Genomic DNA, 12850 nt, shown 5'->3' with positions numbered 1-12850 from the left:
ACAGGCTCTGACAGCATTCACACCCGTGGTTGCTGGAAGAGGCAAGTCAGCCACTTGAACTTTCGGGTAGAGCAGCCTCCCCAGGAGCACAAGGGAAACCTTGCCTCGCAGCTTGTGCTTGACCCCAAGTCCCACCTCTCCTCTGTGGGGCACCCAGTGTCTCCAACCTGCCCTGTTACTGCCCCCAAAGTACCAGAAGAAGGACAGAGACAGCTGGCACCCATGTCTCCCCAGGGGCCTGGAATGAGATGGTGACTCACCCCGGGTACTATGCTGAGCTGGTGGAGAAGTCCACTGGGAAGTACAGCCTGGCCACAGAGGAGATCGAGCGAGACCTGCACCGCTCCATGCCCGAGCACCCTGCCTTCCAGAACGAGCTCGGGATTGCTGCCCTCCGGCGGGTGCTGACTGCCTATGCCTTCCGAAACCCCACCATCGGCTACTGCCAGGTAAGGGGCCTGACAGGGGCCCAGAGACAGCATCTGCCACCAGAGGTTCACAGGAGCAGGTCCCTGTGGTCCCAGGCCTGTGTGGTGACCCTGCCTTGTGTCCCAAGGAAGGAGCCCAGCAGAAAAAGATGTAATTTAAAAACAGTATTAATTGCTCATCGCATCCCCATGCCGAATAGAAGTTGTCGTCTTTGTACTTTTGTCTGAGTCCCAGCAGCATTTGATTGTTGTATGTGTTTGGTGAAACAGGCATATACAGAACATAAAATTTCCCATCTTCACTGTTTTTAAGCGTACAGCTCAGTGCTTTAAGCACATTCACACTGTTGTACACCCATCACCGCCATCCATCCCCAGACCTCTCTTCATCTTGCAAAACCAAAGCTCTGTGCCCATTAAACATGCCCCGATCACCATTAGCAACCACTGTTCTACTTTCCATTGCTATGAATTTGACGACTGTGTCTCATATAAGTGAAATAATACAGTATTTGCCTTACTGTGCCTGGCTTATTTCACTTAGCAAGATATCCTCAAGGGTCATCCATGTCATATGAATGTGTCAGAATTTCCTTTCTTTCTCAGGCTCCATCATATTACATAGATCACATTTTCGTTTCTTTTCTTTTTTTTTTTTTTTTTTTTTTTTTTGAGATAGAATCTCACTCTTGTTTCCCAGGCTGGAGTGCAGTGGTGCAATCTGAGCTAACTGCAACCTCTACCACCCAGGTTCAAGCGATTCTCCTGCCTCAGCCTCTCGAGTAGCTGGGATTACAGGCATGTGCCACCACACCCAGTTAATGTTTTGTATTTTTAGTAGAGACGGGGTCTCGCCATGTTGGCTAGGCTGGTCTTGAACTCCTGACATCAGGTAATCCACCTGTCTTGGCCTCTTGAAGTGCTGGGATTACAGGCGTGAGCCACTGTGCCTGGCCAGTATTTCTATTTTTAATTTATTTTAAATTATTATTATTATTTTTAGAGACGGGGTCTTGCTATGTTGTCCAGGCTGGTCTCAAGCTCCTTGGACCAGGGGATCTTCCTGCCTCAGCCTCCCAGGGCATGTACCACCACACCCAGCTAATATTTTTTTTTTAGACATGGGGTCTCACTATCTTGCCCAGACTGGCCTCAAACTCCTAGGCTCAAGTGATCTTTCTGCCTCAGCCTCTCAAAGTGCTGGGATTATAGGTATGAGCCACCAGCCACCATTCCTGGGCTTTTTTTTTTTTTTTTTTGAGACAGGATCTCCTTCTGTTGCCCACACTGGGTCTCAGTGGCATGATCATGGCTCACTGCAGCCTCCACCTACTGGGCTCAATCGATCCTCCCATTTCAGCCTCCTGGGTAGCTGGAACTACAGGTACACACCACCACGCCCAGTTACTTTTTGTATTTTTTATAGAGACGGGGTCTCACTGTGTGGCCCAGGCTGGTCTTGAACTCCTGGGCTCAAGTGATCCGACCTCCTCAGCCTCCTGAAGTGCTAGGATTACAAAGCGTGAGCTACTGTGGCCTGGCCTATTTTTAATTTTTTGAGGAACTCCATACTTCCTCCCCAGCAGCTGCACCATTTTATATTCCCACCAGCAATTCACAAGGGTTTCGATTTCTCCACATCCTCATCACTTGCTCTATTCTGTTGTTGTTAGAGTGACGGGCGTGAGGGTATCTAATTGTGCTTTGGGTTAGCATTTCTCGCAGCTTTTGATTTTAAATCTAGGCATTTTCCTGGCCAAGTCATATGGCTTTCTCTTTGCCTTAAAGGTCTTGTTAGCAGCTAGGGCTGTGTGTGGTCCTAGCTGTGCACCGCATGGGTGGCCTTGGTGTGGGGCTCTGGCCTTGTGGCTCACCTCCACATCAGCTTGGGCATAATCCCACCTCCAACACCCAACACCATGCCGCACAAGTATGATGTGTTGATGTTCACCTTCTCTGGTTTCCCAGTGCCTTCTGACCCAGTTTGAAGGAGTTGGCAGACTCTCTGTTCAATCAGTTTCCTACAAATTGCCTTTTGACATTTCCCAGAGTTGGGTAGGGGCAGTTTCTCATTACCGGATGCCCAGCCCTCCTGAAGAGGCAGATTTGCTTGTAGGAGGAGGCCATTAATCTTCACCACGAGAACCTGAAAAATAATAAAAATAACAACAACAAAAAGAAGATCATGTGGGCCCTTGCAGGGAGGGGTGGCTGGGAGGGGTGGGGAGAGACAGTTTTATTTGCTGGCCAGCAGTGCAAGCCTTCCCCGGCTGTCTCTGTGCCCGGCAGGCAATGAACATCGTGACCTCGGTGCTCCTGCTCTATGGCAGTGAGGAGGAGGCCTTCTGGCTCCTGGTGGCCCTGTGCGAGCGCATGCTGCCCGACTACTACAACACCAGGGTGGTGGGTGAGTGTCCCCGGGTGCTGCCTCGCCTGGGTCTCCAGGTGCCTGCTGGTTCCATGAGGGTGGCAGCCCTTCCCAGACCAAGCTCCAGGCTTCACGTGGGTTCCCTAGGAGTTAGAGGGTAGTATTACACATTCGGTGGTTTATAAAAGTCCCCTCAGAGCCTAAATTCCTATCCATCTAACTTCCTGTCAACTTTTTGATTATGGAAAATTTCAAACATCAAAACTAGAGAGTATATATCCCCCATGTAACCTGATGCTCAACTTTACTGAACTCATATCCAGTGAAATCTGTTATTAAGTGGAAATGGACTTGCAAGAGTGTTTAATTAGGTTCATATTTAAGCGTGTTATCCTGTCCTTCCCCTGCTGTCTGGTGTTTGGAGTTACCGCTCTTGGGGTCCTTCAGAGCTGCATCTATTCACAGTCATCAGGATGGGACAGAGTCATTGAGGGCGCTGTTTACCTCTCATGCCTTACGGAGAAATCAGTGTTTCCCCAAAATAAAATTCAAGTGTAGTAGAAGAAATAGTTATTTCGCCCAGTGGTTTGGGAGCTGTAGAGAGACTTGAAGGGTTTTTTCGTCCTTGTTTTCTCCCGGCACTCCAAGTCTCCCTCAGCCCTCACTGCAGAGCTGGCAGGGCTGGAGTGGCCAGGGCTCGTAGGCTGCAGGCGAGGGCCCACCCAGGCCACGGGGTGGGCTCACCATCAGCCTCGCTCATCCTGCCCGCAGGAGCCCTGGTGGACCAAGGCATCTTCGAAGAGCTCACGAGAGACTTCCTGCCGCAGCTCTCGGAGAAGATGCAGGACCTGGGGGTGATCTCCAGCATCTCGCTGTCCTGGTTCCTGACCCTCTTCCTCAGCGTCATGCCCTTCGAGAGCGCTGTGGTCATCGTCGACTGCTTTTTCTATGAGGGCATCAAGGTGATCCTGCAGGTGGCCCTGGCCGTCCTGGACGCCAACATGGAGCAGCTGCTGGGCTGCAGCGACGAGGGCGAGGCCATGACCATGCTGGGCAGGTGACATGCCGGGTTCCTTCTCCTGCTGGGGGCTCACAGCAGAACCCCTCACCAGCCCCGGGCACTGTCCAGTCAGCCTGAAGTGACTGTGCCCACCAAGTGCCAGGCTGCAGCTGGACCCGGGGGCACTCTGGGGTCAGGAGGCGGCTCCCTTCTAGTGGGAGATGAAGCAGCACTCAGTGATAGGTGCCAGGAGGAGTAAAGCCGGCACTGCGGGCAGAGCACGCTGGCTGGAGAGCCACCGCTCAGGTGTGGGGTTGGGGATGCTTCCCCTGGGGGCAAACCAGAGCCAAGATCCAGTGACCACAATTCCAGTTGGTGGCACAGCTGGGCATTTCGTGTCCACCAGGTGATCCCGGTCATACCTCTCCAATCTCAGCTGCATTGCAGCCCCCACGCCCTGGAGGGAGCAGGCCTGCCCTGGGCCCGCTGGAACAGCTGGATGAGCTGATGTCCCGCTAGTCACGCCAAATGTCCAGGGTCATGCCAGCCCCTCCAGCCCCTCCTTAGTCCCCACATCCCACCTCTTGCAGATTCTGTCTGGGATCCAGCCCCTTCCCTTCAGCCTGCTGCCTCAGCCCAGGCCCACCATGCCCTTTCCCTGGGGTTCCCCTCTCAGTCTTTGACCTGCCTACATCCCAGGACTCTGATCAGACCTGGCCCTGCCCCTTCCCTGGGTCCTCTGTACAAAGGCACTGTCTGAGCCCCCAGCCTGGCCTTCAAGCCCCGGCCCCTCCTGGCTACACTCTGCCCTGCCCTGAACTCTGTGCAGTCCCACCCTCCTACATAGCGTATTTGTCCGGACTGGAATGCCCCCAGCCCCCAGGAACAGCCTGGGACTCTGCCACTTGCCCGTGGCCAGGCCAGGTGCTGCCTGGGACTCTCTAGATCCAGCAGGGTTGTCACCTCCCTACTGTGGGCCTAAGTAGCTTTTGGTCCACACTGATGTTAAGATACTCAGCCTGTGGCCGGAGTCCGTGGCTGGTTTTCCTGCCGCTTCCTACAACAGGCGGATAGGGCCTCCTCCAGAGCAGGGGTCTGACTGGGGATATGACCAGGGCTATGGGCATGGGGAATCAGCTACCTCCTCCCACCTGAGTGTCAGGCTCAGCCTAGGGACCCAGAGAGGCCATGAACTCTGGTGGGGCTAGGTCAGCTGACCGAGGTAGGGCTCCATCCCCAGGACTGTGTCCCTAGAGAAGCTGATTCCCTGGGCTGCAGCAGGCCTCCCCACACCTGACTTTCTCCTGCGACTCAACCTTTGATCCCTGAATCTTCTTGGCCAGGGCGAGAAGGTCCCATGTCCCCAGGGCCCCGCCAAAGGGAGGAAGCTCGTCATCCTTCCAACTGGGTAGGGTCTGGGGTTATAAGGTGTTCCTGCCCAAGGGACCCTCCCCCCACCACACTGACTAAGAAAACAGCCCAGTGTCCTCAGGGTTAGTGCTCAGGCCTTGTCGGGGGCACTGCCCTGTAGAGGGCTCTCCGACTTGCTGGGGGCGCTGCCGGGGCACACCTCTGCCCTCCTGCAGGGTGCCCAGTCCTCTGCACACTCCTTGTTAGGAGTCTGCGTAAAGATTGGGTCCTTCCGCATCACCCAGCTGTGGGAAGGAGGCTCCCTCTGCCTGGGCGTGGTCTGGACTGTTGTGCTCTGTCCTTTGCAGATACCTGGATAATGTGGTCAACAAGCAGAGTGTCTCTCCTCCTATCCCGCACCTCCGTGCCTTGCTGAGCAGTGGCGATGACCCCCCTGCAGAGGTGGACATCTTTGAGCTCCTGAAAGTGTCCTATGAGGTCAGCACCCAGTGGGGCCAGTTTGGCCAGGCCGCTCCATCTGGAGTGTGGGTTGGGGTGGCTACGGGCAGGTGGTGGCCCTCTGCCCTGCAGTTGGCTTGATCTCACCAAGTCACCTCTGCCTATAGAAATTCAGCAGCCTGAGGGCCGAAGACATTGAGCAGATGCGGTTTAAACAGAGGCTGAAAGTGATCCAGTCCTTGGAGGACACGGCTAAGAGGAGTGTGGTATGGGTGCCAGCGAGGCTGGGCGGGGGCTGGGCTGGGGGGGCAGCAGTGCCTTCCCCACAGAGCAGGGTGGGTACAGGGCTCCACCGCACCCAGTCTCCTACACTGCTTTGGTATGTACATCATGGTAGGATTCATGGGACTGGGATCCAGGGGTGTAGGTGGGAATGTGGGGAGAGGTTCCAGTCACTTTTCTCTGCTGGTGGATGCGTCACCGGGAAGCTTCTCAGATGGCTACCACCCTGAAAGCCACATGCCCAGCCCTCTGGGCCGAGCCCGCCCCGCCTGGCTTCCCATGTCTTCCCTGCCCCACTCCCAGGTAGCAACATGCCGCCACCCTCCACACACCCCAAATGGCATGTGTCTGCCACAAGCTGCTGTTCTCATCTCTGGAGGGGCCAGGCCCTCCCTGCCACCCTGTGCTGCAAGACCTGTTCGTGGTCTCTGCCCCCAAAGGCAGGGACTTCCTCCATTGTTTCCACATTCCCAGCCCTCCTGCAGGCTTGTAGGACACTGTAAGGACATTGGGTCGCAGCACCACAGACTGACTGCTTCGGCCAATTAAAGTACAGGAGCATTGGCTGGCAGGTTCTCGGCCTCCTTCCACAGAGCTGGCACCAGGGTCTCTGCAGGGATCCAGATGACGGGAGCCAAATGAGTATCCCTCACCCTGCAACCTCAGCTGCACGTTGAGGACAGAGGCTCCCCCACGCCCATCCTGGGAAGGGGCCCGGAGTGTGAGAGGCTCCCCGAAGCCCATCCTGGGATGGGGCCCGGAGTGTGAGAGGCTCCCCCAAGCCCATCCTGGGAAGGGGCCCAGGAGTGTGAGAGAGAGGCTCCCACACACCCATCCTGGGAAGGGGCCCAAGAGTGTGAGAGAGAGGCTCCCCCACACCCATCCTGGGAAGGAGCCCGGAGTGTGAGCTGAGTGGTAGGTGGGGGGCCAGGGATGGACTGTGGGCCTCGCTCTCTCCTGAAGGGTCCGTCCTTGAGTGCTGGGCCACTGAGAGGGCGGTTCACACCCTTGCCCTTGTCTGCCGAGGATGCTCTCACAGAGTGCCGTACTTCTGTGCCAGGAGCTTGTGATCCAGCTATATACCCTGTTTCTCCTTCCTTCTAGGTCCGAGCTATACCTGTGGACATTGGTTTCTCCATTGAAGAGCTGGAGGACCTTTACATGGTGTTTAAGGTGACAGCTCAGAGCCAGGGCAGGACCCCTTCCTAGCTTCCTGCCAGAAAAGAAATAGATCTAAGAGTATCCTCTTAGAAGTAGAGGATAGAAATAGGGAATAGAATAGAAAAAGAGAAATAGATCTAAGTGCATCCTCAGATGCAGTTGCCATGAACCTCCTGTGGTAGAATCGAATCCCTCTTGGAGTTTAGGTAGGACCTCTTAAATGGCAGAAAATCCATTCAAGTCATCTTACACAGAAGAGGGAATACATTGCCCCTGTAACTGAAAAGTCTAGCAATGCACAGCTTCAGGCATGGCTGGATCCAGGTGCTGAAATGTGCCGTCAGGCTTCCCCACCTCTGATGTCCTCTGCACTGCTCTTCCTACACCGTGCCAGGACTGTCGTCACAGCTCCAGGGTCATACTCTCTTCTCAGTAATCCCAGTGCAAAGAGAATTTTTCTTTCCCTTGTGCTTTTAGCAAAAGACCCAGCCTTACTGGTTGGAATGACTGCCTTTCTGTTGTTGCCAGTTCCTGTCCACCTCTCCAGCTGCCTCAGTTTCCGTGCTCAAGGTGGCTGCTGCACTGTGGCCCTAGCGTCACAACAGTTGAGCCAGCTCTGCCTGCCTCCTAGAGAGGTCATAGGAGCGAGAGCAAGCCTCAGGCCTCTTGTTTCCCTGGAGCCCTGCCAGGAAGGCTCAGCCCTTCTCTGGGGCCAGCAGACCAGCTCTGCCCCCTGCAGGCTGCCAAGGACTCTGTCTCTCAGCCAACCCCCTCCCCATCTGTTAACAAGGGGCTGATGATAACCTGAGAGCTTTCGGGAGGTGCTGCAGTGTCTGGCCAGTGCTTACCACCCCAGGGCTCCGCAGGCTTGGACAGAGGGGGAGGGTGGACACACCACCAGCCTAGGGGTCCCCTCGACCCACAGGCTTAGCGGCTGGACCGTCTCACCAGACCGTGTCCCACAGGCCAAGCACCTGGCTAGCCAGTACTGGGGGTGCAGCCGCACAATGGCCGGCCGTCGGGACCCCAGCCTGCCCTACCTGGAGCAGTACCGGATTGATGCCAGCCAGTTCCGGGAACTCTTTGCCAGCCTGACACCCTGGGCCTGCGGCTCCCACACACCTCTGCTGGCAGGGCGCATGTTCAGGCTCCTGGACGAAAACAAGGACTCGCTGATCAACTTCAAGGAGTTCGTGACGGGGATGAGTGAGTGCCTGCAGGGCCTACCAGGGGCTTGACCCTCCCTCACCCTTTCCCAGGAAGCCTCCAAATGCCAGCATCTCCTGTCTGTCCCCACTGCAGCAAGTAGGGGGCAGCTTGAGCCCCGGCCCTAGATACGGGAAGAACAGTTTACCTACGGGAGCCGAGATGGGGTCCAGCAGGAGCCTTGCCCGCTCCCCTCCCTCATGCAGTCTGGGGCTGCTAGAAGCTGGTCTGCCAGCCCCAGGGAAGGGCTGAGCCTTCCCAGCAGGACGCCAGGGAGACAGGAGATCTGGGACTCACCCTGTGACCTCTCCAGGAGGGAGTTGGGCAGCACAGGCTGTGAAGAGGGTCCTACTCGGACCCCCTGCAAGGGGCTCTGCAGCCATCTTGCCAGACCCAGCCCTCTCCTTGGCCTTCTCCACAGGTGGGATGTACCACGGGGACCTGACAGAGAAGCTCAAGGTGCTCTACAAGCTACACCTTCCCCCAGGTGAGAGCCTCCTGCCCACTCCCCAACCAGGGTCTCCCACTTGTCCAGAAGTTCAGCTGCAGAGGACAGGCCTCTGTGAGACTGTGGGGCCTCGAGGGGGCACAGCAGCGTCGCAGGCTGGAGGTTCACATTGGAGGAGAGGGAGTGGGAGCTTGAGCACTTCACAGAGGTCTGAGAGCAGGGCCTTGGCCTGGGAAGGCACGTGGAGGAGAATCCCATGGGTGACCGGGTACCGCTGGGTACAGAACTCCCACCGAGGAGGCAGCTGGACCCAAAACCCACTAGGAGGGCCATGAGTGGAGCTTCAGGGCTGGAACCAAAACTGCTGCATTTATTTGTCAAGTTTCTTAAGGGTTTATTCCCAGAGTTTCAGCTAGAGAATCCTGTCACATGGCCATGAGGAGGGGCCACTTCTCTCTGGCCTCTCAGTGGTGCTGTAGCCTAGTGGGGCTGCACTGGCGACAGGCTGTCTGCGCAGGGGGGAGGGCTCAGCAGGAGTGGCTGCATGGACAGTGCTCCAAGGAGGGGTCATCTCCCTCATCACAGAAGGAAACAAAGGCGCAGGCAGGTGGAAATCTTGGGCCGGGCACTCTGCTGTGGCTGGACCTGCCCCAGGTCCCTGCTGTCGCTTTGCCATCTGAGGTTAGCAGCTGCCCTCAGAACCGACCCCGGGGATGTTTAGAATACTGGGGCTGAGCTTCACCCGAGGAGATTCTCACCTGATTGCCTGTGATGGGGCCCAGACCTGTGGTTTTTAAAGCTGGCAGGCCATTGCTCTGTGCCTCCAGAGCTGAAGGCTCTTGACGCAGCTGTTCTCGTTTGTGGCTAGCTCACCAGAGAGGCCGTGGTAGGACAGACCCCACTGGGCCTGGTCCCAGGGTTGAGAGCATGCAGGGCTACCCTGAGACTCCTGAGCCTCCTGAGCCTGCCCTGCCCTGTCCTGTCCAGACACAGAGAACACTTGGGCTCTGGTGGGCTGTGGCCCATGCCCTGCTACACTCACCCAGGACCATGCGATCCGCAACCCTGGGTACTGCTTGGTGACCTCCAGCAAAGACTGCACTGAATGAGGCCGGCCAGCACGCACAACGCGGCCTGATCTCTGAGCTACCCAAAGGGAGAGCAGCAAGTTGCCTGTGCGTGGCTGATTCCTGCGCGCCCATAGGAGCATGAAATGCCCCCAAAGGGCCCACTGGCCAGATGGTCACTGGGGCAGGCGGGCAGCTGCCATTCACTGGACTCCTAATTGTGTTGGTTGGATTTTTACCTGGGACATGTATTTCCTTTTCAAACACAATGTCAAAGTCAGGAAAGCGGCTGGACGCAGTAGGAGGCCCAGGTGGGTGGATCACTTGAGGTCAGGAGTTGGAGACCAGCCTGGCCAACATGATGAAACCTGTCTCTACTAAAAATACAAAAATTAGCTGGGCGTGGTGGTGTGTGCTTGTAATCCCAGCTACTTGGGAGGCTGAGGCAGGAGAATCACTTGAACCCGGTAGGTGGAGGTTGCAGTGAGCCGAGATCGTGCCATTGAACTCCAGCCTCGGCAACAAGAGCAAAACTCCAGGCCGGGTGCGGTGGCTCACACCTGTAATCCCAGCACTTTGGGAGGCTGAGGCGGGAGAATCACTGTAGCCCGGTAGGCGGAGCTTGCAGTGAGCCGAGATCATGTGACTGCACTGCAGCATGGGTGATAAAGTGAGAGTCCATTAAAAAAAAAAAAACGCTGAGGAAAGTAACAAATAACCAGAACCAATCATCACCATCAAAACTATTACCGGGCACTGTCATGGGCAGGTGCTGGGACTGGCCAGGCTCGTGGGCAGGGAAAGCAAGGCTCTGCCCAGGGCTGGAGGGAACTTACTCTGAGAGGATCTCCTTGTTTCCTCCTGCCCTCACTCTGCCTTCTCTCCAAGCACAGCTCTGAGCCCAGAGGAAGCCGAGTCAGCCCTGGAGGCGGCCCATTATTTCACAGAGGACAGCTCCTCAGAAGGTGAGCGGCCACTGGAACACCCGACATGCCCCGCCAGCACTCTGCAGCCACCACCGCCTTCCTGTGGGGCTCGGGCAGTGGCCAGCAGTCCCACCTGGGCTTAGGGAGCAGGCCACATGGGGTTCTCCCCAGGGGACCACGGGCTGGGCCCTGCCATGCTGGCGGGGGCTGGGGCCGCCCCCTGTGGATGTCCTCACTCCTGTTTCTCTTGTGTCTCTGTCTTCCTGGACCTTGGCTCCTCCCCAACTCTGCCCCTCTGCCTCTCCTCTGCTGTCCCTTCCAGCATCTCCTCTGGCCTCAGATCTGGATCTTTTCCTGCCCTGGGAGGCTCAAGGTCAGTCCCTGGAAGGCAGGGGCGCCCCCTGTACCTCCTAACACTCTTCCTGCACTATCAGGAAGCCTGGAAGCTCTTTGTCCCAGGGACCTCTCTGGGACTTCATCCTCTGGGGCATAAGTTCTGAGAAGGACCCAGAAGCAAGCCACTCCTCTGCACCGCCTCCGTGTCTGCTGTAGGTGGGCGGAAAATAAGGCCCCCACACTAGGCGCCAAGCAGGCCCAGGGCAAGGCCTCCACAGCCACATGTTAGAGACATTCTGTCTTCCTGTGAGTAGGAAACAAATACGAAATGCTGTCATTGGAGCGTGTGACAGACACAGCGTGGCTGAGTGGGGGCTGGAAAGAATAGTGGATGCTTTCCTAGGAAAAATCTTCATGTTCCATGTCACTTTTTTTGTTAAGGAAAAACAGGCATGTTGAGTGCCTGTTAGAACTCATCCCTGTGCTATGTTTAAAGCCTGTTGGGAGCATCTGATCCCAGGTGATGGGAGCATGCTAGGCCCTGGGCTTTGGCAGTCGAGCTGGTGACATGCAGCACACTTGCAAAACCGACCATAATGCCACCTGGTGGCTTCAGGTGGGGGATAATGCACACCAAGGAACCGACTCAAAAGAGAACCAAAAATAGTGTGTACCAAGATGCCCATGGCAGTCCTGGTGACAGTGGCAGAGGCTGACTTGAGCTTGAGGACCTTGATTTCAAGGACAGAAACTACAGAAGCAGGTACACCTTCTGTTGTACGTGGAACCAGCAGGCCACTCTAGGCTTGTCCCGCATGCTTCTGAGAGCGGCATGTTGGTGCAGAGCCCTGGCCTCAGACCGCATGTGGCCCCCAGGAAGCAGGGCCTCCATTCCAGGGTGAGTTGCCTGAGCCCAGAGAGGTGTGCCCTTCACTGCCACCACACAGCCAGCGAGAGCAGCTCAGAACTAGGGTGCTGCCGACGTGCCTGAGGTGCCCCCACCAGCCACACTGCCTTTGGGGAACAGCTCCAGGAGAGCTGGTCGGCTGCTTCTCTCCCCAGGTGCATGTTCCCACGCAGGGAGTATAGTGCACGCCAGCTCTGGCAAATGTCCTCCACGAAACGCTGCGCCAAGCACAGGAGCTGTGCACAGACAACCCCTCAGTAACAGGCACAGCAGGCGCGGGTGGAAGGGGTCGTTAGGGTTCCCCTGAGTTCTAGCAGGAACGTTCCCCAGACTTCTAGCAGGAACTATAGAATTCGTTAGTCCTCAGACTGGTCTATAGCCCGCATCATTGTTCACGTCAAAACCAGCATGCTGAGACTTGTATTCATTTGAAAAAAGGAATTGAGGGTTTGGCGGCTTTTATTTTAACCTGACCAAGTGAGGGAATGCTCAGGCCCTTTTGCTCTGGTGCCATAGGGCGGGGCTGGGCGGGCCAGGCAGGAGGCGTGGCATGGGAGACCTGCTCCCCAGGGCCTGGCCTGGGGCTGGCTGTACAGAAACACAGACTACATCTCAAGGACCCCAGGAGCTTGCAGTCCCAACAGCAGAATGTTATTCATGTTCTTTTTATTTTTGCGTTTGTCCAGAAGCACTACCACAGGAAGAGCAAGAAGGAAGTGGAAGTGAGGAGAGAGGAGGTACAGGCCATTCTCTGCCGCTGTTCTTAGAGACCCCAGCGTCGAGGCACCCTTGCTTGCTGGTCTTTTCCCCAGTCACTGCCAGGGAGCCCCCTACCCCGGGAGATGGCGGATGCGTCCCCCGATCAGGGAGCAGGCCTCGGGATGCACAGGAGGCTCCACGCTCTCCACCAGC

General features: G+C 56.4%; 1 protein-coding gene across 2 annotated transcripts in view; it reads left to right on the top strand.

Annotated features, from left to right (window-relative positions):
* The window catches only part of TBC1D9B (TBC1 domain family member 9B), a 45564-nt gene that overhangs the window by 29122 nt on the left and 3592 nt on the right, over nucleotides 1–12850 (top strand). The window contains exons 10-20 of one of the 2 annotated variants that reach the window (XM_004043141.5): nucleotides 235–449; nucleotides 2718–2835; nucleotides 3568–3853; nucleotides 5515–5644; nucleotides 5773–5871; nucleotides 6992–7060; nucleotides 8014–8254; nucleotides 8676–8741; nucleotides 10663–10734; nucleotides 11018–11068; nucleotides 12625–12675. In XM_004043141.5, coding sequence (XP_004043189.1) covers nucleotides 235–449; nucleotides 2718–2835; nucleotides 3568–3853; nucleotides 5515–5644; nucleotides 5773–5871; nucleotides 6992–7060; nucleotides 8014–8254; nucleotides 8676–8741; nucleotides 10663–10734; nucleotides 11018–11068; nucleotides 12625–12675 — 1398 coding nt within the window. The remainder of the gene's footprint in view (nucleotides 1–234; nucleotides 450–2717; nucleotides 2836–3567; nucleotides 3854–5514; nucleotides 5645–5772; nucleotides 5872–6991; nucleotides 7061–8013; nucleotides 8255–8675; nucleotides 8742–10662; nucleotides 10735–11017; nucleotides 11069–12624; nucleotides 12676–12850) is intronic. The other variant, XM_004043140.5, reaches the window with a different exon arrangement.

Source organism: Gorilla gorilla, chromosome 4 (genome assembly GCF_029281585.2).
Source record: "Gorilla gorilla gorilla isolate KB3781 chromosome 4, NHGRI_mGorGor1-v2.1_pri, whole genome shotgun sequence".
Classification (NCBI taxonomy): Eukaryota; Metazoa; Chordata; class Mammalia; order Primates; family Hominidae; genus Gorilla; species Gorilla gorilla.
This window is presented reverse-complemented; position numbering and strand designations above follow the sequence as displayed.